The sequence below is a fragment of the Cupressus sempervirens genome, chromosome 10 (genome assembly GCF_028749045.1).
Source record: "Cupressus sempervirens isolate cs-2001-9-10 chromosome 10, ASM2874904v1, whole genome shotgun sequence".
Taxonomy (NCBI): Eukaryota; Viridiplantae; Streptophyta; class Pinopsida; order Cupressales; family Cupressaceae; genus Cupressus; species Cupressus sempervirens.
The window spans coordinates 857,757,785-857,782,437 of record NC_143127.1 but is presented as its reverse complement, the minus strand read 5'-3'; the positions used below and the strand labels follow the sequence as shown (position 1 = coordinate 857,782,437).

The window sequence follows — 24,653 nt, the reverse complement described above, 5'->3', positions numbered from 1 at the left end:
ACCCAGGTGACAAGCAGAGATGTCGATTTTCGCAGACGCAGATTTTCGCAGACGTCGATTTTCGCAGACGCGGATTTTCGCAGATGTTGATTTGCGCAGACGCAGATTTTCGCAGAATTCGATTTTCGCAGACAGAACAGGTTGCAGACGCCAAAACCGCGCCAAAAAAAGCTGAAAAATGCGAATTTTTTTTTTTTTAGCTACAAAGTGCAGAAATAGTAAAGCAGAAATGGAACGTAAGCAAGCAGAGAACACAGTCTGCCAAAATACGAAGATGCTGAACTACAGAGGCGCCAAAATATGAAGAGGACAAAATAGATTTGCAGCACAGAACCCAGGTGACAAGCAGAGATGTCGATTTTCGCAGACGCAGATTTTTGCAGACGTCGATTTTCGCAGATGCGGATTTTCGCAGATGTTGATTTGCGCAGACGCGGATTTTCACAGAAGTCGATTTTCGCAGACAGAACAGGTTGCAAACGCCAAAACCGCGCCAAAAAAAGCTGAAAAATGCAAATTTTTTTTTTTTTTAGCTACAAAGTGCAGAAATAGTAAAGCAGAAATGGAACATAAGCAAGCAGAGAACACAGTCTGCCAAAATACGAAGATGCTGAACTACAGAGGCGCCAAAATATGAAGAGGACAAAATAGATTTGCAGTACAGGACCCAGGTGACAGGCAGAGATGTCGATTTTCGCAGACGCAGATTTTCGCAGACGTCGATTTTCGCAGACGCGGATTTTCGCAGATGTTGATTTGCGCAGATGCGGATTTTCGCAGAAGTCGATTTTCGCAGACAGAACAGGTTGCAGACGCCAAAACCGTGCCAAAAAAAGCTGAAAAATGTGAATTTTTTTTTTTTAAAGCTACAAAGTGCAGAAATAGTAAAGAAGAAATGGAACGTAACAAGCAGAGAACACAGTCTGCCAAAACACGAAGATGCTGAACTACAGAGGCGCCAAAATATGAAGAGGACAAAATAGATTTGTAGCACAGAACCCAAGTGACAAGCAGAGATGTCGATTTTCGCAGACGCAGATTTTCGCAGACGTCGATTTTCACAGACGCGGATTTTTGCAGATGTTGATTTGTGCAGACGTGGATTTTTGCAGAAGTCGATTTTCGCAGACAGAACAGGTTGCAGACGCCAAAACCGCGCCAAAAAAAGCTGAAAAATGCGAATTTTTTTTTTTTTTAGCTACAAAGTGCAGAAATAGTAAAGCAGAAATGGAACATAAGCAATCAGAGAACACAGTCTGCCAAAATACGAAGATGCTGAACTACAGAGGCACCAAAATATGAAGAGGACAAAATAGATTTGCAGCACAGAACCCAGGTGACAAGCAGAGATGTCGATTTTCGCAGACGCAGATTTTCGCAAATGTCGATTTTCGCAGACGCGGATTTTCGCAGATGTTGATTTGCGCAGACGCAGATTTTCGCAGAAGTCGATTTTCGCAGACAGAACAGGTTGCAGACGCCAAAACCGCGCCAAAAAAAGATGAAAAATGCGAATTTTTTTTTGTTTAGCTACAAACTGCAGAAATAGTAAAGCAGAAATGGAACATAAGCAAGCAGAGAACACAGTCTGCCAAAATACGAAGATGCTGAACTACAGAGGCGCCAAAATATGAAGAGGACAAAATAGATTTGCAGCACAGAACCCAGGTGACAAGCAGAGATGTCGATTTTCGCAGACGCAGATTTTCGCAGACGTCGATTTTCGCAGACGCGGATTTTCGCAGATGTTGATTTGCGCAGACGTGGATTTTCGCAGAAGTTGATTTTCGCAGACAGAACAGGTTGCAGATGCCAAAACCGCGCCAAAAAAAGCTGAAAAATGCGAATTTTTTCATTTTTTAGCTACAAAGTGCAGAAATAGTAAAGCAGAAATGGAACATAAGCAAGCAAAGAACACAGTCTGCCAAAATACGAAGATGCTGAACTACAGAGGCGCCAAAATATGAAGAGGACAAAATAGATTTGTAGCACAGAACCCAAGTGACAAGCAGAGATGTCGATTTTCGCAGACACAGATTTTCGCAGACGTCGATTTTCGCAGACGCGGATTTTCGCAGATGTTGATTTGCGCAGACGCGGATTTTCGCAGAAGTCGATTTTCGCAGACAGAACAGGTTGCAGACGCCAAAACCGCGCCAAAAAAAGCTAGAAAATGCGAATTTTTTTTTTTTTTAGCTACAAAGTGCAGAAATAGTAAAGCAGAAATGGAACGTAAGCAAGCAGAGAACACAGTCTGCCAAAATACGAAGATGCTGAACTACAGAGGCGCCAAAATATGAAGAGGACAAAATAGATTTGCAGCACAGAACTCAGGTGACAAGCAGAGATGTCGATTTTCGTAGACGCAGATTTTCACAGACGTCGATTTTCGCAGACGCGGATTTTCACAGATGTTGATTTGCGCAGACGCGAATTTTCGCAGAAGTCGATTTTCGCAGACAGAACAGGTTGCAGACGCCGAAACCGCGCCAAAAAAAGCTGAAAAATGCGAATTTTTTTTTTTTAGCTACAAAGTGCATAAATAGTAAAGCAAAAATGGAACGTAAGCAAGCAGAGAACACAGTCTGCCAAAATACGAAGATGCTAAACTACAGAGGCGCCAAAATATGAAGAGGACAAAATAGATTTGCAGCACAGAACCCAGGTGACAAGCACAGATGTCGATTTTCGCAGACGCAGATTTTCGCAGACGTCGATTTTCACGGACGCGGATTTTCGCAGATGTTGATTTGCGCAGACGCGGATTTTCGCAGAAGTCGATTTTCGCAGACAGAACAGGTTGCAGACACCAAAACCGCGCCAAAAAAAGCTGAAAAATGTGAAATTTTTTTTTTTTTAGCTACAAAGTGCAGAAATAGTAAAGCAGAAATGGAACATAAGCAAGCAGAGAACACAGTCTGCCAAAATATGAAGATGTTGAACTACAGAGGCGCCAAAATATGAAGAGGACAAAATAGATTTGCAGCACAGAACCCAGGTGACAAGCAAAGATGTCGATTTTCGCAGACGCAGATTTTCGCAGACGTCGATTTTCGCAGACGCGGATTTTTGCAAATGTTTATTTGCGCAGACGCGGATTTTCGTAGAAGTCGATTTTCGCAGACAGAACAGGTTGCAGACGCCAAAACCGTGCCAAAAAAAGCTGAAAAATGCGATTTTTTTTTTTTTTAGATGGTATTTCTTCTTCCTAAGTGCGTTCTTTGACCTGCAAAAACAAGCAAAACACCCTCACAACACACTCAAACAACAGCAAACATTAGATGGTTAGAAAAATGACATATAGATGAAAATAGATGATTAAATGACCCATAGTGGGGTCCCACCGGGCGTGCCAAAATGTAGAACCAGAATCAGTATGCAAAGAACATTAACAAATGAAGTAAACATTCACAAACCAAAAACTAAATTCACATATATGCTTAGACTAAGAAAGAAAATAAGAAGTGCAAACCTCACAAGAGAAAATACTCCATGCTTTCTTGATTCTGTAGATGTGTCCTTTTGTTGTGGATGTATGCTCAAGATGCTCAAAAGCTGCTTCAATGGAGATGGGTAATGGCAAATTGGTAGCTTTGTGAGCTCTCAATTTGGCATTATAAGGGTATGGTTGATGGCTTTGGTTCTCAAAATAGCATGGTAACTTTAGCTCAAATATTGTTGATGAAATGGCTTAGGATGGGATTCAATTTATAGGCTAAGGGGTAGAGGGATGGAGGGCTTAGATGCAAGGATGGATGAAGGCTTAAGGAGGGCTAGGATGCACTCAAAGGAGAGCACATGGATTGTGCTTGTTTAGCACCAATGGGAAGGTGACACTTGTCACAAGGAGGATGAGTGTGAGAGGGTAGGGTAAAGGGTTGGTTAAAGGCATGATGAGTGGGGTTGAGTATGTAAGAGGGATGTAAGAGGAATGAGTGTGGAAGAGGGAAGAGTGTGGAAGATGGGTGTAAGAGTCATGAGTGGGCTTGTAAGAGTCTTTTATGTTTTGTAAGAGCACTCATGACTTAGTGGTTGGGTTTTTTTGAGGGGAGACTTTGGTTTGGATTAGGAAAGTCTTAAACTTGTTTAAGGAATGTGACAACATTAGGGGGTGGATTAGGCTTGGGTTTAGGATTAGATTAGGGATGTTAGAGATGTGCAAGTGGATGGCATTAATGAGGGTGGGTGAGTTAGTGGCTAAGCTTGGTTAGTATGGGTGGATGGGGTGGATTAGGCTAAATGGAGGATTAGAAATAGGTTAGGGGTTTTTGAATTTGAGGATTTCATTTATCAAATAGATTTATTTAATAAATGGGGATTTTTGGAATTAGATAGAAGAATAGGATTTAATTGATAAATAATAGATTATTTGATTTATCAATTAGGACTATAGATGATTAATTAAATTAATCAACTAGGGGATGAAAAAGGATTAATTAAATAGAAATTTAATTAATAATGCCTTTTTAGATAACTAAATAGGATTACTAAAATAGTGTAATCAAATTTAGGTGTCTACAATAACAACTCAACTTCGAGACTCCTTTGTACTCTTGGAATCTACCAAGGAATCTAACTCTACTAGGGTTCAAGAGGAGGTCTTTGACTTGGTAATACCTTTCCACAACCATATCTAAGAGGTTATAACTTAGTTCTTCAGTTTGTCTTCAAAACACCCACGTTGCTACCTATGCACCTAGTGTACCCTGGTGCCTCCAACATACCAAAACCCATCCTAGGCATCACACCATGACCCCAAAACCTTGGGTCATCTCAACACATCCCATCTAACATGTTCCAACTCATGTCTTACACTTTTCCAATTATTCCTATTCTAGGCTTGTCTCAACTAGCCCTTGCCAAACAATAATTCTCAGTTTTATCCAAACTTTTCCATTGACCTTCCCAAACCCTTTGGTATTCTAGATAACCTTTATTCCATTATAAAACATACCAAAATTTCAACTATAGTTTCTTTGGAAAGTATCTCTCAAATCTTGCTATCTCAATTACACAACTAGGCTTAATTAGTGGATATTTACAAAGCAACTCATATCCCCTTATTTGTTGGAACCTTAACAACATCAAATAGTCTTGCAATATGACTCAAAGGAATGGATTTCAAAGTTTTTTTGGTCACTCTAGCATTTCTACATCCCCTTTCACCAAACCCTCACTTCTATGCCCTTTACCATAGGGCTTTCCCAAAAACTCATCTCCCAATCTTTCTAGATGTTGTAAATTGACCAAAAAATACTTAAAATCATTCAAATCGATGATATCAAACATAAAACTTATCCTCGTTTGAAGAAAACTCTTACTTCTGTACTTGGGTCAGTCACCCATGCCCATGCTCTTCACTGCCCAACTAGACTTTGGTTCTTTCTCTCTCTCAAAACTCTTACCCTACACACAAAATCATCATATATACATTCATTACAATTGTAACACCCTCTCCCACAAGTTACATCTACATCATAGATAGTGGGAGGGGTAAATCCATTAATCTAGCCTCAAAATAGTGAAGGATTGTCACGTGACAGAGATAGACAATGATGTAGAGCCAGAATAGGATTCTCAAGGTTCAGTTATGATGTAGACCCTAATAGGATTATCAAGGTTTAATTATGATGTAGAGCCTAATAGGATTCTCAAGGTTTCATTAATTCCATATGTTAGATCTACCATCATAGAGTACCAATTATAATGGGCACTCACATGTATATGTGCATCTCATAAATCAATCTATCTATCACCATGGAGACTAGTTATCTATGTATATTCCAGGATAGGTCAAATGGTCTAGAAAATTTTGTTATTGATAAGTAGGCTTAGATCTTTTTTCACAAGTCAAATTGTGATAGTACTAATGGAATTCAAGTGTGTAATTTTTTAGTCAATCTTAGTATCCCATGTTTCACGAGTAGTGGGACATAAGAACCCATCTCTCATGAGAGTAAATAGAACACTTAGCACTCATTGGATCTAGGTGATTCTCATAGAGTTGAGGTACATGGACTTCCTAAGATGTCAGCCACCCCAGTACTACTCTTTCTTGAGCACACTTAACTATAAAGTTTCCTTTATGGTGAAACCCACTCTTCCTATAACACAATTTGCAAAACCTTCACCAAGTTTTGTGCCTTATGAACCGTTCATTGGAATTCTCCTTAAGCTCATTGATTGACAAGTAGAAGACATTTCTACAAGAAGTTAAATTGTGATATTGCTCTCAAAATTCAACTATGTAGTATTTGAGACAAATTCATCGACCCATGTTTCATGAGTAGTGATTTACACAAACTAATCTCTCATGATAATGAATAGAACACTTAGCACTCATTGAATCTAATTGATTCTTAAAGAGGTGAAGTACGAATACTTCTTAGGAGGTCACCCATCCTAGTACTACTCCAACTCAAGTGTGCTTAACTAAAAAGTTTCCCCCATGGTTAAAGTCACTCTTCTTGTAACTCCATTTGTAAAAGCTTCATCAAGTGTTGTGCCTTATGAACCATTCATTATTAATCCCCTTAAGCTTGTTAATTGATAATTAACATATATATTCCACAACATGTCAAATTGTGATATTTCTATCAAGATTCAACTATGTTATTTTTGAGTCAAATTCATTGATCCATGTTGCACGAGTAGTGGTTTGCATGAATCCATATCTTATGAGAATGAATAGAACATTTAGGACTCATTGGATTCTTACTTATCAATTAACACTCGCCAATCCAAACAATACACTACACTATCCCCTGAGCTCCTAGAAGTAGTAATCTGTATGCCACATGCTAGCAACTGTCGCAACACAAACTAAATGAATTGCAAATCCCAAATCATGCACTATTCCAAGTCTTCTACCATGCTTTATGCTCCCAAACCTTAATTCTAGGTCACCAACAAGTTATAACCAAAATATAGTAACAATACCTGACATATTTCTCTATCACTAGCCTGCAACTAGTCTTTACTAAAACATCTATAACTTACTCAAATCATTACATAAAGTATTGAAATTGTATACATAAGGTCTATACTCATCTTGCAACACATATCCAAGCTCAAATATCCATGAACATTGTACACTATTTGTATTGTTCTAATCACTGACCTTAAAACTATTCATTTTGATAGGGTTTACCTAGCCACCTGGAGGTAATGGAGTAGATAGTTTGATCCTACAATCAAAGGTGAGAGATATTTGGTGGTTGGAAACTTTTTACTGGCCAACACTACAAGTTTTAGCATCACCCGATATGGCATCACAAAATCAAAACTGAGTATGATCTCCAAAAAGTGAGAGAGGTTAGTAGAGGTCTCTACAACATGGTCCTCTAGGAACTAGAATTGTATCCATACCTCGCACGAGCTCTGAGATATGCCCTTTCAAATATTTTAGCTCTATGGAATTTATTTACCCTTAGGGACATTCTAGTTCGACATGCCTAAGAATGTTCGAGTGTTGAATAGGATGGGACAAGGTTGGGGATAGGGTTTGCCTAGCCACTCGGAGCTAACAGAGTAGATAGTTTGATCCCATAATGAAATGTAAGAGAGATTTGGTAGTTGGCAACTTTTTACTAGCCAACACTAAAAGTTTCGGCATCACTCGAGATGGCATCACAAAATCAAAATAGAGTATGATCTCTAAAAGGTGAGAGAGATTATTGTAGGTCTCCACAACACAGTTCTATAGGAACTATAATTGCAACCATACCTCGCACAAGCTCCAAGATATGCCCTATCAAAGATTGCAACCCTATGGCATTTAGTGACCCTTAGCGACATTGTAATTCAGCATGCCCAAGAACATTTGAGCACTCAACAGGATGGGACAAGGTTGGGGATAGGGTTTACCTAGCCACTGGAAGCTAACACTATAGATAGTTTTATCCCACAACGAAAGGTGAGAGAGATTTGGTAGTTGGCAACTTTGAACTGACCAACATTACAAGTTTCAACATCACTCGAGATGTCATCACACAATCAAAATAGAGTATGATCTCCAAAAAGTGAGAGAGGCTAGTGTAGGTCTATGCAACATGGTCCTATATGAAATAGAATTGTATCCATACCTCACACGAGCTTTGAGATATGCCCCATCAAAGATCGCAGCTCTATGGCATTTAGTGACCCTTAGGGACATTTTGGTTCAGCATGCCCAAGAAGTTTGAGTGTTGGACGGGATGAGACAAGGTTGGGGATAGGGTTTATTCGGCCACCTGGAGCTAAAAGGGTAGACAGTTTGATCCCATGACGAAAGGTGAAAGAGATTTGGCAGTTAACAACTTTGTATTGGCCAACACTACAAGTTTCAGCATCACCCGAGATGGCATCACAAAATCAAAATAGCATATGATCTCTAGAAAGAGAGGGAGGTTATTGTAGGTCTCCACAACATGGTCCTATAGCAACTAGAATTGCATCCATATCTTGTAGGAGCTTTGAGATATGCCCCATCAAAGATCACAGCCCTATGGCATTTAGTGACCCTTAGAGACATTCTAGTTTGGCATGCCCAAGAATGTTTGAGAACTCAGCAGGATGGAATGAGGTTGGGGATAGGGTTTACCTATCCACCTAAAGCTAATAGAGTAGATAGTTCGATCCCACGATGAAAGGTGAGAGAGATTTGGTAGTTGGCATCTTTGTACTGGCCAACACTACAAGTTTCAGCATCACCTGAGATGGCATTGTAAAATCAAAACAGAGTATGATCTCTAAAATGAGAGAAAATTTAATATAGGTCTCCACAACATGTTCCTATAGGAACTAGAGTCACATTCATACCTCACATAAGCTCCAAGATATGCCCCATCAAAGATCGCAGCCCTATGGCATTTAGTGACCCTTAGGGATGTTCTAGTTATGTGTGCCCAAGAATATTTGATCACTCAACAAGATGGGAAAAGGTTGGGGATAGGGTTTACCTAACCACTTGAAGCTAACAGAGCAGACAGTTTGATCCCACAATGAAAGGTGAGAGAGATTTGGCAGTTGGCAACTTTGTACTGGCCAACCCTACAAGTTTCAACATCACCCGAGATGGCATTACAAAATCAAAATAGAGTATGATCTCTAAAAAGAAAGAGAGGTTAGTGTAGGTATCTGCAACATGGTCCTATAGGAATTGGAATCACATCCATACCTCACATGAGCTCTAAGATATGTTGTGTCAAAGATCGCAGCTCTATGGCATTTAGTGACCCTTAGGAACATTCCAGTTTGGCATGCTCAAGAATGTTCAAGCACTGAACATGATGAGAGAAGGTTGGGAATAGGGTTTACCCAACCACTTGGAGCTAACAGAGCAGAATGTTCGATCCCACGACCCTTTTTCCAATAAGTTGCAAATTTGAGCATCTTTTACAACTTTCAATAATGCAACTTTGCACAAAAAATGCAATTTTTACATTTTTCACTTGATTCCAATTCTACAACTTGGAAAAGGTTCAGCAATAGTAAAATGACTAATTTCCAAATGCTCAATCCTTCACCAATTTCCAAACTCTTGCAAAGTTGTCAACATTTTTTCAATTTTGCTTTAATAACTTTTGTAATTTTAGAAATCTTAACTCCTAGATGCCTAAAACTTAACCTAATGACCCCAAGGACCTTTCTAACCTTCTAAAAAATTCAAACACTCTTAAGAATCCCCAATCACAAGGAAAACCTATCACAAAGACAACTAATCACTAGTTGCTCTTAAGGGCATCATAAGGCTTATTTGACACAAAACCTCTCAAATACAAATAATGACTAGGGGTGACTTCCAAGCATGAAAAGGCTCTATTTAGGCCCAAACTAACAAGAATTCAACATTAGATTAAAACTATGCAACTTTCATTGGCTAGTTGCTTCACAAACTCAAGACTAGGCTTGTAGCCTTGAACATGGAAAGTCACAAACATATCCTCACAACCCAAATAAAGGAATCACTGATGTGGATACCCTTTTTAGTTTTATACAACATACTAAAGCCTTGGGATCTCAAGAGAAGTATGCAGTAACTGAGTTTTTTAAGGCTCACTTAGGAATGCAGGCAATTAGGCATCTATTAACATAGGAAGTACCCTACCCCTTGAGAGAAACTTCAATTCAGAAATTGGAACATGAGGGGAATCATGTCAAATGATCATATACCAATTTTCAAGCCTCAAAACCTTCTCTTTAGCAAGTTATGGAAGATGTTGCTACAAATTTCTAGCATGCACATAGATCTTGCATTCCTAGGGCATCAAGTTTTTCTCTCCAACCTCATTCTTTTGAACTAAAACCAAAAGTAACATAAAAGAGATTTTCCTAACTCAAATTCCACCAAGGGTTGTTAATTTCCCATGGTGGAATCTCAAGATATTATGAAAAATAGATGAAACCCTAGGTAATGGCACAAAATGGGGACAACAATTAGTAAAATAGGAATATCTTGAGTTGTAGAGTGAATTAGAACCTCATTCCAAGTGCAATAGAAATAAGATTCACCATACTAGATATCTCTTTCTTAGAAATAATAATAATAGTTGGCATGAGTAGATTTGCACTGTGCATTCTCTTTAGTGTTGAGATTGAGATTGTTGTTAGAGGAATGAAGATAACTCAGAGAAAAAGAGGCGTCATTTCTAGGTTCTCTTACTTGTTTTAGAATATACTAACTATATTTCATATTGACCAACTCTAAAAAGAAACTGATTTGAAAAGAATTATTTTTTGGAACACTGCATCAATAATTTAAGAAAGGACACGTGAGAGTGGCTTGTTTTCAAATTTGAACCCAAAACACATAAGGCAATAAAAATTGTAAGAAGGAACATAACCAAATAAATGTAATATCCTTGTTTGTTCTTTTCAAGGAATCTAAAGGACTAATGTCCTACTTGGTTACAAGTAAAGTACTTACCAGTGAACACACTAGGCCCTCTTCCACTAGACCTTCTACTACCATTAGATCTTCTACCCCTAAATGTCCCTCTATTAGTAGACTCACTTTCAGCATTTGAACCACTAGATTCCTCCTAATTTTTATTAAAAGATAAAAGCATGTTAGTCATAATATCATTATTAGTAGCAATGTTCCAAATGCAAAGAATTATTTTTTTGAGCTTCTAGCAATGATCAAGCAGCTTACTGAACATGCCTTGATGAGTCTTGGAAACCTCTCCCACTATAGATGGACTATGTATGTATGTATCCCAGTACTATGAGTGATATCATATGTTCCCAATAACAATACAAACATGACTTTAATATGAATGAAGAAACCCCACATAGGGGCATGACACTATGTGGTAAGGCCATGACCCTATGTGTTCTTAATTAATTACAATCATAATATATGTTAGTATAGAAGCCCATGGATGTGAGTCTGACTCCTAAGTGGTTGTGAAGTTGCTTACTTTGTAAGCACTTAAGGATGTATGTTGGCCTCTAGCTTTAGTTGTTAATCAATCTCTTCTCTTTTGTAGAATTTTGGAATCTGCTTGATTTACTTACATCCCTCAAGAGTGGAATAGAGTTGTGGACTTCTTGGCTAAATGGGCTTCTAGTCATGTGCAAGATTGGAATATTATGCATAGGGAGAAATTACCCCCAAATTATCTCATGAAATTGATGCCCTTGTTGATTGGGATAGAGCTCTTTGCTATCTCCCTTTTGTATCTCTTCTTGTCTTGATAAATTTTTTACCCGTCTTTTAACTAAAAAGTATAGCAGCCCATGGATATTCGAGGCTTATCATATTTACTTGAAATGAGACATTAATGATGTTTCTCAATTAGATGTAAATAATATTATTATAATAAGTAATTTATCAATGCACACACACACACACTCGTGTGTGTGTGTATACACATATATAGACATGTATATATACATGTAAATATATGTATGTATGTATATGTGTGTGTGTGTGTGTGTGTGTGTGTGTGTGTGTGTGTGTTTATATATATACATCTAATTGAGTAACATCATTAGTGTCTCATTTCAAGTAAATATGATAAGCTTCAATTATTCATGGGCTGGTATACTTTTTTACTAAAAGAGGGATAAATTTTTTACTAAGACAAGAAGAGATGCAAAAGGGAGAGCTCAACAAAGAGCTCTATCTCAATTAACAAAGTCATCACTATCGCAATCATTATACACACACACACACACACACACACACACACACACACACACACACACACACACACACACACGATTGAAGCTACATCGTTAACATATTGAATCAATGATTACAACTCTTACAATTCGCTCAATAACACCTACTCTAAACTATGACTGTAACAATTTCAAAAATACTAATGACCCCTTGATCACTTTTACAAGTGGCAATTATAAGATCGATAGCAATCTCACCATCATAAGATATTCAAGATATCTAATAGAGATAGAATCTCATGTATAGATGCATAAGTATACACTCCTTAAAATTTGTACATGCCTATATTCCTATAGAAGATAAATTTTTTACTAAGTTTCATCTAAGAAATCTAAATGCTACTGTTCTCATGGTGACCTAAAGAACAATTTTTTCAAAACTTGTTAGAGAAAGAATTGCATGGTAAACCAGTTCGAACCAGGATTCGAAAATCGAACCCTGGGCGAACCGTGGTCGAACCTGACCCGAATCTCGAACCGTTTCGAACTTGTTCGAGGTCCGGAGGGGGGGGAGGGGTACCCGTGTAACTTAGTGTTAGACAAAAGGGAATTGAGGCTGGAAATGGGTGAGAACCTCAAAGGCAAGGAAATGATGCAGGTAATAATATTATGGCTTTTCATAGGTTCTAAAGTAATCTCCTCTGTTCTTACTTCCAATAGAAAATGATTGACCTCTTCAATACTAGATGCCTGCTCAAAATATTTACACCAATATTCCCTTTGCATTTCTTTCTTCCATGGACCATCAAGAGACTATATAATTGACCCTCCATATGTAGAATATAAGCAAAAATGTCTGGAAATTGACAATGTCTACAAGTTTTCTACAGAAATTGAAAATGTTGGAATTCTCTGTCTCAACAAAATAATATCATATTTTTCACTAAATCATCATGCACCACAAACCACATCCACTATCTAGTCCACCCAACCGTCCAACCATCAATCCCACTCATTTGCCTACTTTAGTTTAATATTATTGTTTGTGCAAGTTGTTTTAAACTACAACAATTCATAGATTTTGGCCAAGGGGAGTTTCTTCATGGAGGATCTAGATATCAATGATACCAAACTGGTGCAGAGCAACTGGATTTTGGGATCAAACTAAATTTTATCTTCGAGGGAATTTTTCTATCAATTGAATGTTGTTGTTTACGTATTATGTTATATCTAGGGTTTCAGATTGAGAGAAAGAATTAGGATGTTCTTTGAGATAAAGCGACATATGATAGTTCATTAAGATGTAGTGTCATCTATAGGAAAATGGATGTTCTTTTCTTATTGTTGGGAAGAAGTACGGGCACCAGATTTCAGCGACATAAGATTCAAATACATGAGGAGAGGTAAGTGGATTCATTTGCTGCAAACCATAAATATGTGTTTTTTAAAATTTTCATGATTCCGATTTGCCAATAAATTTGTATGGTTTTGGTAAATGTGTGTAGGGCATAGTAAATGATAACATTAAGCCAGTGGGCTTGGATTATAGAGAGAGCTTGTCTTATAAACATTGGGATGCATTGACATCTACCATTGCAGGTTGCTCTACTATTCCCTTCTTCTACAAATGCACCAAATACTCCTCAACGCTTAGAGTCTATTGTATGGAAAAAGTACACTTCTTGCAGTAGGATGGCTTCTATGGAACACTTCATACTTAGGGGGTCCTTAATACTTGTTTATAGTGCAAGTTGAACACTCAAACTGAATAATATCTAGTATTAGGTTGTTTTCTTATATGGTTTGTATTTGTACATTTTGCAGGTTGCTAAAGATGGCGGTGAGAAATGGAAATCTCTCTCATAAGAGGTTTGCACCTAGGCTAAAATATGTTTAGTAGAATGTGTAATTCTGTTATCAATTATGCAAGATTTTGATGGTTTGTGTTTTTATCTTTTTGATTGGTTTTAGGAGAAGAAGAAATATATCGAGAAAGTTATTGAGTTGAAGGCAGAGTATGAGAAAGCCATGGAAAAGTATGGAAAGGTATTTAATCTCAAAAGTTGGATTGACATGATCTATATTTTAGATGTGATACCTTACTCAAACTTTTAGTATACAATTTACAGGAGGATAGTGCAGTGTTAGGGGAAGCCAATGATCAAGAGATGGTTAGTTTGACTATTTATTTGGTTAAAGTTTATAAAAGGGCTGAAATGATTGTGTTGTAGGATGGTGAGGCAAATGGATTTGAAGCATAGGAAAGTGAACGTGATGACTCAAATTTCACATTATATGAGTTTTTGCATAATAAAGTGATGACCAATTACCCACACATGTACTTTCTTAAGCTTGGTAATTCTCAAATCTGTATTTTAGCACGACTCTTTGTCTTTCTGTTGAGTTTTTTTTGTTTCCTACTATTAATATTTTTCTTTATTTGATTTTGATATCTTATCATGTTGTTTTAATCTTAGATTGTTTTCAGTTTACAGTTATAATTTACTTTTGTTCTGTACCAATTGGTAGGGTACTAAATTGGTCTTTTGAACAGGTTCCTTGGCACACACCTTGTGGTGGTGTATGTAATGGGGATTGTAACTTGGTATGGTATCTTTCTATTTCTAATTTGTTAAGTATAAGGATTTCTTTTAAAAGACAAATTTTGTCTTTTTGTACATCTCCATGAAGTGATTTGGGACAAATTATTATGTCGAATAGCTGACTTCAAGTGTATGCAATGCAGGTGTTTTAATTGCTTAGTAAAGGAAAGCTTTTGGGTCTAGTGGATCCAAAATTGGGAGATAATTATTGTGTAGAAGATGTTTTGAGAATTATTCAAGTGGCCCTTTTTGTGCACTCAAGGAATGCGTGCATTTTTTCCAACCATAAATGAGCTTGACGCTTTCAGTGCTATTAGGGGAGGCTTCCATTGAGGATATATGTAGAACAAGCTTTGAAAATTCTATAGAGAGATTCACTACTCTTATCAAGTACAAAAGCATTTCAGACCACTAGCACTTACTTCAACTCTTATGGTTCTTCAATCACTTGTCAACCTTTTTTTCTCATTGCAGAAAAAATATAATCCTATTGGCTCTCTGTTGCACGCACATAAACATGGAACTGATAGTGCTTAATGTTGTGTTCATGTTATGCTCCTTTTCCTTGTGGATTAACTCCCACATTATTTTGTAAGACAACATTGATAATAAATGCAATAAAAATGATTTTTTGATTCAAGTTAGTTTTATAATATTTTGTTGAGTGCTTTGCAAGAATAAAATATTGGGAATAGTTATGGTGAATATTCGATTATTCATATTTGAAAACATTAAATGTTTAAAATAATATTAAATAATTTTAAATTTTTATTATTATGATATTTAAAAAGATATTATCTCTCTACAAACAATTGCTAGTCTACAATGAAATAACTTTTACCTTTAGATAAAAACACAAGTGCCATATCCCATTTACCAAAAAGGGCTAAATGGGGAAATCACTGCTTATCAAACTCATATCACTGCTTTTCTCACTCAATTCGATATTTATTGTTCATGTTTCTGCTCGAGATAAGATTCTAATGGCAGATATCAACAGCAAAGAAGCAATGGAAGATCACCCAACATCGTCAGAGTTATGTTCGAACTGTGCAGAGAATGCTCCAGAAATAGCTTGCTGCAAAAATCTCAGAATATTTGACTCCCAAGCAGAAAAATCTGCGTATAATCAGCGACCCAATTCGCATATTCAATTGCAGAGAAATTTGAATGAAACCATTAATGTGGTTTTATCAACTGTTATCCGATTTCTTGTCTATTGTAACCAATAGTTGTTCAAATTTGTTGGGATTTCATTCGTTTTATGGAATGATTGACTGCCAAAAATATGTAGTAATTATAGTGGTAAGAAATGAGAGAATTGCAAAGCAAAACAGATTGGCTTGTTTCTGAAAATTGTGGTTTTGTTTGCAATGTGAATTGATTTTTGTTTATATATACTGTTCCCACTTGTTTTGTCACCTGTTTTGAGCACGCCCTGTGTCATAAGTGGGTATATAATTGTGATGATGGTGGCACTTTATATGATCTACATCCAGGCGGGGAAAGAAGAAAATATAGTGCCTGACGTGTCTCTTCCTCTACGTAGTGTTTTGATGACGGTGATGAATTACAGGCGCGGGCAGATGGAAGAAATAGCAGTGTGTGTGATATGCCTCAGCGAATTTGAGGAAGAGGAGAAAATTGCGCGAATTGACTGTTGTGGAAGCAGATATCACGAGGAGTGTCTGGGCAGGTGGGGTGAAAGCAAAGACAGGAGAAGTGTATGAACGCGTATGGAAACGAGTTCTTCAATCTTAAAAGATATGCAGTTTCAGTTTGGGAATCTATGTAAGATTTTCCAACTAGATACTGCATAATTTTTGACAGTAAAAAGATTGAGGGATAAACAGGGTATAAATGCTCCTCCAACATATCCATCCTTCGGTATCTACGCAAAATTAAGTCCCTACATTAATATTTCTCAGCCCCTCCGAGAATTTAAATCCGCGGAATTGAATGAAATTAAAGAGGACAGGTGTCCTAATTCGCATTCAAGACAGCTGCAACGGCTTCATAAAATTACAGGATATATAGATCAGTATGCAATGAGATTTCTGTATACATACGAACAATTTAGCTATCCTTCTCCTGAAACTAAGCGTTCATCCTCTCACAGGTTCAAGGCAAGGGTCGCAATTACATAAACAAAATGAATGCGATTACCCTGAGGCACGTGGTTTCCATAGTTTTTCTTTTATGCATGGGAGTCTTGCACCCGGGGGACTTGCAGGAGAAGCAGAATATCAGCGCTTCCGTTTTATCCGAATGTTCTGGTGCATATCTCCTCACTCTAGTTTTTACTTTGTGCCTTTTATTTCTCATTATTCAAATTCTTGCTTCATTGTCGCGCTTCTCAACCTGGTACCCTCTTTAACTGTCGCCAAGATGTTTGAAACCCCCAATGTTTCTTCACCTGCATCGCCATACTCTTTCAGCTTTGTATTCTTATATTTCCTGATGTTTATATGTTTACTGGTTTGAGCAGGATCCAAGCCGCCCCCGTCGTCCATGTGGAGCAGCGATGCGAGCAAGAGTGTGAAGCTCCGCCCGGAATTCACCGTCATTAGGGTCCTCATGTGCTGTCTGGTACTATAATGCCATCTTTCAAATCTAACGGCCGAGGCTGTAACCATTCGCTTTTGGTGTGAATGTGTTCGACTATGCTTTTTATAATTCAGTTTACTTCCGGCTTGAAAATGACACGGATTATTTTTTACAGGTGATTGCTAGTGTTGCAGCGATGCGGAGGTTATTTCCATTGAAACGGGTCTCTGCATACAACAATATCAGTAATAATTTACCCTGCCAGAGGGTTGATAAGGATGGGCCGCCTTGTTTGGAGAAGGGAAGCGATAGCCCAAAGGAGAATTCGCTTGAAAAGCAGTTGATGGCAGATAATTCTTCTGCTATTCCAAAGGAAACTATCTCTGGGGGAGGGGATTTGAAGCGTTCATCTCCACATTCGAAGCGGTCATCTCCCCATTCAGTACGCCATCACAGAGAAAGTCATTCATCAACCACTTCCATCTTTTCCAGCGACAAGAGAGAAACATCTTCAGCAACTAAATCGCTAAGGTTGATCGAAGAAGAGATGGAATGTCGAACAAAGATACTAGAGAGTGAGAAGAATGATCTGCAGCAGACATTAGAAAAGGAGGTAGATAGGCGGTCAAATGAATGGGCTTCTATGCTGGGAAAAATTAGGTCGGAGGAGAGGAAGATGAGAAAGAGGATCCAAGATCTGGCTGAGCAAAATGTACAATTGCAAAAAGAAGTTTCATCTTGGAAGAATAGTGTGTGGATGCAAGAAGAAATCTTGAAAGAAAATTCTTGTATATCCTATGATGAATCTCTCAAGCAACATGCAGAAAATCCAGAGGCATATCAACAGGAACAACAACATAGAGAGGTAATTAATGTTATTTATTTTGCTATTTTAGGGAGTTTTCATTAACATGTTTTTGTGATCAACCATTATTCTTCATTGCTATTTTAGAGTGAGGAGGTTTTCAAACAACTAAAACAAGAACTTAAAGCCAAAACTTTACTGGTCAAGCTTCTACGGGAGAAATTATGTTCCAATGTGGCTGATGTAGAACAAACTGAGAAGAAAGTTGCAACTTTTGAAAGGAGTCAAGAGGTTTTGAGGAGTAACATTGAAAGACTACAGGCTAGGCTCACTTTCTCAAACCAGAAAGAGAAATATTTGGAGCTTCTAGTATGTGTTGTCATGCTTTCAATTGTTTATATTTAGGATGTCAAACAGTTCCTTAAATGGAAGATTAACTTACTTTTGAAGAGCATTATATTTAGTTCAGATTATGAGCACTAATGCTATGATATATTTTATCTACAGCTTGGAGGGAAGGAAAATACCATAAAATGTTTACAGACTGACTTAGAAGAATGTCAGAAAGAACTGACGTTGTTAAGAGCAGAGATACCCAAAGTTTCAGAAGAAAGGAATGGATTTCAGCAAGATGCAGAACAACTTACCTTGCAAAACATTAAACTCATCGCTGAAGTTGGAACACTTAAGCTCAGAGTAAACAAACTAGATGAAGATGTATTAGTTAGGGAGGGACAGTTGTCGATTTTGCAAGACTGCCTAAGGGAAAAGTTCTTTAAAGAACTGTAGTATTGTCTGGGTTCATTCCTTTTCCACTGACATGTAATTTTCAACATTCTTGGTGGTTGTATTCTAGTTCTCACATTTGTAATATAGCGGGCATCGCTTCTACAACATTTACTTGTTGCGACACTATCTTTTGAGGGACAACATTCATATTGTGGGAAACCTTTTTATTATCTTATGTCTTCATAAGAGCTTCTTTTTGTTGTGGACAATTCTGTAACATGTTCCCTTTATTTAGATCATTGCGAGCTTCGTTGCAACTGGGCTCATGACTCTGTAATAACTTTGAAAGCGTCATTTCTATCATTTATTGCTTGATATATTGGATGGTTGTTTATTGGAATAAGGCTTTATCATGACTGTTAATGAGGATTTCTCCTCGTTGCGATCTGTTTCTTGAAGGCTTCTACTACATCTAATGATTGTCATATGATTTTACTTTTCTTATTATATGGCCTGCACAATGAGACAATTACGTGGGTTGACATTAAACAACTTGTAAAGACAGCGCCCAGAAATTGAAACAAGAATACTATATGTTTGACTTCTTGTTGGTCTAATCATGCAGTAATTGAATTTTTCTTGTGAACCCTAGAATCATGTTCAGTAAGATTTTATTAAAAATGCCCATAAAAGATACATGCCACAGTAATGTTCCCTGTTGGGAATCTGCTCAAATTTCAGAGATAAACATGTTATACTATGTCTTGAAATTAAGTTCAGCATAAAAATAATCAGGGTACATATGCTATTTAGCATACTCAGTCCCGAAATTTCCTATTCCTTTCCCAATCAATAACCTTAAGTAGGATGGGGAATTACTTCTATGTTGTCAAGTCCTTTCGAGAAGACAGACAGTGCAGCTTTCACATCCTATTGAGGGTTTAATTATTTTCTGGTTCTTGAACTTTTAGGTTATTTCTTCACAAGATTGGTCTAAACTCAAAAAGGATGCAAATTTGGTAATATGTTGAAGCACATTGGTGATAATTGGCTCAAGAACTGGAAAGACCATGTGAGAGGCAGAGTGTTTGGTCTTATAGAACGTCAACATGAACTCTAAGGGCTTTGGAAGTGAAATGTGGATTAGGGAGACACATAATCAACTTCAGATGTTGGTACTAGACAAAAGTCATCAAGATCAAGACAAAAAACTAATTCATCCCCTCAAATATTTCAGCACCTATTCATTAATAATCTTTGAGAAGCTCTTATGGATTAGGACCTGGTCAATCTTAGTGGACTGGATTGGAGATACTGGATGAGAGTGCTGGCAAGATATCAGGTCAAATCTCACCCTCCCGAGACAAGTATCTACAAGACCATGGTCAAAATAGAGGTCTTCTCTTACAAACAAAGATATATCCATAGAAGAAAAGCTTCAAGAGTTTTTGGCTAATGTAGAGGAAAAAATGACAGACTCTACATCAAAGATGACAACAGCTGCAAACTAGTCTCTTGTAACACCACCACCGACCCTTCGTGGAGTTGGTGGTAGCTCTCTAGGTTCTATCACCTCAGGATCTATCTTGGGCACTCCAAGAACAACTCCCTTGCGGTCTGTCAGAATGTTGCCAAATTCACAAAAATTTAAGACATCTCCAAATAAGGGAGATGTGACCTCCCACCTCCTATGTCGATAGAACAATCAATAGAAGCCTTTCAAAATCTGGGATTGTATCCTCATATAGAACAATGGAGAGACCAGCTTTGGTAGTGGTTCTCTAAAGTTCTGCTAAATCATTTGTTCAAAAAATTGCTGCCAGTCATATCCAGGTTATGTAAGCAAGCTTGGTACCTTTATCACCATAACACAATTAGGGAATAACGTACCAGATTTTGGAGCATCCCCTGTAGCTTTATCTAATAATTCTTCTAATCAATGGCACACAGCATATACTCTTGATGAGAATACTATCCTCCATCAATTATGAGCTACTCTCAGACAAGCATGGGATGCACCTCCTACTCCACAGCCATCATTACTAGACCTTCAACCTCCACAAGAGAAACCTTTCGATCCTGTTATATAGGAATTCTTGGATGCTGTAACAGAGCATCAGAGGCTTTGTGGACTAATGAAAGGGGAGCAAGTTAAGGGATTTCTACCGCAAAGTAGTGTTCATGCTGATTACATTGTACGGCGGATCAGAGACCTTTCTGAAGGAATGATGCAGAGCTACACCTTAGGAACACTTCCCAAGGAATAATCAACTCGATGAGACATCAAGACATCAAACGACTCTATCACATCATTTCAGTATCACAATCCTCAAAAGCATTGTGAGATACAGCTTCCCACATCAAATATCCTTATTCAAAGCACTAATCAACTTCCCATAACAGGGGACAACATTAAGGTTCTCCTTTTACCTCCAAATCCTATCATTCAGTAGGCCTTTAAATGGCCACTCAACACCTAATACTCACCTGGTTCCACATATTAAATAATTCTCTCACTGTTTCAGCATCTATACTCTACAATTCACCAACATCCTATGCAATCATTTGTATATCAGCATTCATATAGCAACATCCTATAATCTTTGTTGGTTCTCGTTCCAGCACTCCTCTACATGCCTCATACTAGGGATCTAAGACCCGATTGTTCAGTGTTCTGTGTCTACCAACATGAGACAACACCAAACTTGTTGACTGAACCCAAACTCTTAACCCTACTCTAAACCTTGTGACAACTGGTAATTCCTTAATAGTTACCAGCACACTCTGTTCTTACACATTAACCACTCTTAACCCAACAATCCGATTGGCGTACCACCTACCTAGCATCAAGCACAATGTACTCAAGGAAGTGTTTCATTATTCTTCTACCAAAGACTTACCAACAACCTTCTATGCAATCAAACAAACACAACTTACCAGTTGCTATACTTTATCATAAAAATGCACTCCAGTTTGCAATTCCTTTGCATCAGCTCATCTACTTGGCGGATCTGATCTCTTCCAATTTTCCAAGTCTTTACAATCATCTCTCCACATTTCTCTTATGGATTCAAGCCACCTTTATACTCCAACTAAGTGGACAAAGCCCAGATGCAGTGTTGCTTTATCAAAACAAGAACTTCATGGCTTATCCCATAGATCTGTACTGAATTGTTTGTATCTTTGGAACCCAATAATATTTCTTCGATCGCTCTGGTGAGCGTCTTCTTAATTTGGTTCCTACAAACATATCAAAAACTTAGCACTATCCAATGGTTGGTTGGAAAGATGTGACCTCCGCACTGGGACTATTTTCTCAGACAGTCATCCTTTCTTCTTCAGCAAGCTTCCATTTTCCACTCAAAACACATTTCCTGCACCTTCAATATAGTTCCCTGCCACACTTCTTTCATGAAACTATAATACATTTGTATGGCCAGCTATTGGGCCTTATTCCACATTAAGTAGATTACTAAACTACATTGTAATGATACCTAATGCCCTACCCCATGGTTAGTGGATCGATTTCAATTCAAGATTTTGACTTTTTATAACAATGAAGTGGAATTCTTTAAATTTCAAAAGATGCTGCACTCAATGGAAAGAACATGTGCAATCCAAGTAACTTCAAAATATTACCATATTAAAGATCATGATCATGCTTTCAAGGCACAATAACAAGAAATCAGAATAACATAATTTGCAGAATACTTCAATTTATTGTTTTTAAAATATCCTTATACATCAATTCATGTATATGTATTGGGTTTCACTATTTTTATAGACTCACTCCCTTTTTGGGGGCAACCAACAACTATTTATAATTGTCATTGAACTGACTGTAACTGTTCCTCAACAGTGTTAACCTTACTGTTTTTTTGGGTTGTCTAGTTGACAACAGCTCGACAAGCTTTACTGTTATCCTTGCATCTGTCATTACATATTTGTCATAGTACATTTAAATGACCATGTTAAGACTCCTCTAACATCAGACCTTAAACTATCAACCCTTCCATTTAGCCCATGTAGGCCTTTTGACAAGTAAAATAACTATAGTTCTCAACTATTGAATGCATTGCAAGAATAAAATAAGCTCAACCATGCATAACTGGTTTTCTGGAAAATTAGTATAGCATAAATTTGGGTTTGGGAGCTGTCATCATTGACTGCGGTTTGAAGCCCCAGTCATGTCTAATTTAGTTAGAGGAAAAACAAAGAAATAGATGCAACATTATCATTTAATATAAATGCAGAAAAAATAGATTTACGTTTCAGTATAGCTCAGGGATTTGTATATGATCTCATCCTTGTTTGGAAGATGCTATTTGGGTAGGACTTGTATTTGACTTGGTATATGCATACCACTTTTGGCTTGCTGGATATCATAGATGTAGAACACGTTTTGAGGGAATCGATCAACTCACAAAAAAGTTCACTAAAACCTTCTATTATCTTTTCTTGGAAGGAATAAGCATAGGGTCAAAGCTATTGGATATCCCTTCTGATACCTTTTCTTTTCAGGCTAATGGGTCTGGTGGAATTATCATAGACTTTGGAACAACCATCACTTATTTGGAGCAGAGTGGTTATGATGTCCTGAAGAAAGGATTGGAGTCCATAGTTAAGCTTCCATAGGCTGATGGATCTTCTATTGGATTGGACCTATGTTATACTTCTGCAGCTGCCACTACAGAATTTCCAATTGTTACTTTCCATTTCAAAGGAACTGATTATTTTTTGCCAAAGGAGAATTACTTGATTCAGGATACCAGTGGTGTTCTCTGCCTTACAATGTTGCCCAACTTCTGGCCTCTCTATATTTGGGAATGTTTAACAGCTGAACTTCCATATCCTTTACAACCTTGGTGAAAACACCTTGCCCTTTGCTCCCACTGTTTGTGAAGGCCAGTAAATAATTAAGCATGGATCTGTGTAATGTATTGTTCTAGAGATCCCTTAAATTTGGAGTGAATTTCTTCGTTATGTATCTAAAATTGAAAGCAACTTCTCTCACTTTATAACTGGCACATAAATCTCTAATAGATTGTAAATGTTTGCATTGAATATGATAAATATACATCTTGTTACTGTCCTTTTAATGAATTAGATCCTGGAAGAGTTGATTGATGCATATGTCTTATAGTACAGAAGAATGATCATATATACATATATTGGAAGAAGAATAACCATAGGTATGTCCAATGTATATTGGTGTATGAATACAAATGTACTTGTTCTCTCAGAACAATTCTCTATATCTTACTTATGTTTATAGCTGAGCTGCGATTGCAATTAAGTGCTCTCATTCATATCTTCTAGTCACCACAGATGATGTTTACACTGCTCTAGGATTAGCCTGTACATATCTCTAATTGCTGGCTGTACTTCTTCCTTGCCACTGATTGGATACTTCCCTCAAACACAATGTGTATTGCTAGCTTCTTAATTGCTGCTTATGATCAACCAGTCCATGAAGATAATAATTGATGACTTTAATATTGACCCCAAATTTTGCGTGCTAATTTGTATTGTGGTTGTTGATGTGTGCGTCCCTTTATGACTTACTTTGAGGTAGTGCTAACTGAGTTTCTCGCCTTGCATATGTCCTCGATATGATATTTTGTGACTCATACTATAGTCTGCAAACTTGTCTTTTCCAATCGAATGCAAATGTCTATATGGACCAACTAGAACATCAGAAATATACAAGGAATATGCCAATGCTTGAATGTGCGGATCTGACAAGTGGAGAAAGTTTTTAGTTGAGTTCCCATGAAAGGCTCAATTTATTGTTTGAGATACCAATGATCTTGTTACCCATGAGTTTATGGGTGGTTTGAAGACTGTCTATGTCATTGGTG

The 24,653-nt window shown here is 37.5% G+C and overlaps 2 protein-coding genes across 2 annotated transcripts; both read left to right on the top strand.

Moving 5' to 3' along the window:
- The first annotated feature begins 16,085 nt into the window (after positions 1-16,085).
- LOC149536714 (uncharacterized) lies at positions 16,086-18,183 on the top strand. The gene is made up of 3 exons (XM_089805805.1): positions 16,086-16,987; positions 17,200-17,300; positions 17,434-18,183. The coding sequence occupies exons 1-3, from the start codon at positions 16,864-16,866 to the stop codon at positions 18,166-18,168; spliced, it is 960 nt and encodes a 319-aa protein (XP_089661931.1). The 5' UTR covers positions 16,086-16,863; the 3' UTR covers positions 18,169-18,183.
- LOC149536713 (uncharacterized) lies at positions 18,170-19,195 on the top strand. The gene is made up of 3 exons (XM_089806331.1): positions 18,170-18,177; positions 18,213-18,432; positions 18,571-19,195. Exons 1-3 carry the CDS (start codon positions 18,170-18,172, stop codon positions 18,850-18,852), a joined length of 510 nt encoding a protein of 169 aa, XP_089662457.1. The 3' UTR covers positions 18,853-19,195.
- The last annotated feature ends 5,458 nt before the right edge of the window (positions 19,196-24,653 follow it).

Bases quoted from the DNA above. Each gene is read 5' to 3' on its own strand.
- LOC149536714 (XM_089805805.1), top strand. From the start codon at position 16,864: ATGAATGCGATTACCCTGAGGCACGTGGTTTCCATAGTTTTTCTTTTA. The intron at 16,988-17,199 runs GTGCATATCTCC...TGGTTTGAGCAG, and splicing joins CGTTTTATCCGAATGTTCTG to GATCCAAGCCGCCCCCGTCG. The intron at 17,301-17,433 runs GTACTATAATGC...TATTTTTTACAG, and splicing joins GGGTCCTCATGTGCTGTCTG to GTGATTGCTAGTGTTGCAGC.
- LOC149536713 (XM_089806331.1), top strand. The intron at 18,433-18,570 runs GTATGTGTTGTC...TTTTATCTACAG, and splicing joins AGAAATATTTGGAGCTTCTA to CTTGGAGGGAAGGAAAATAC.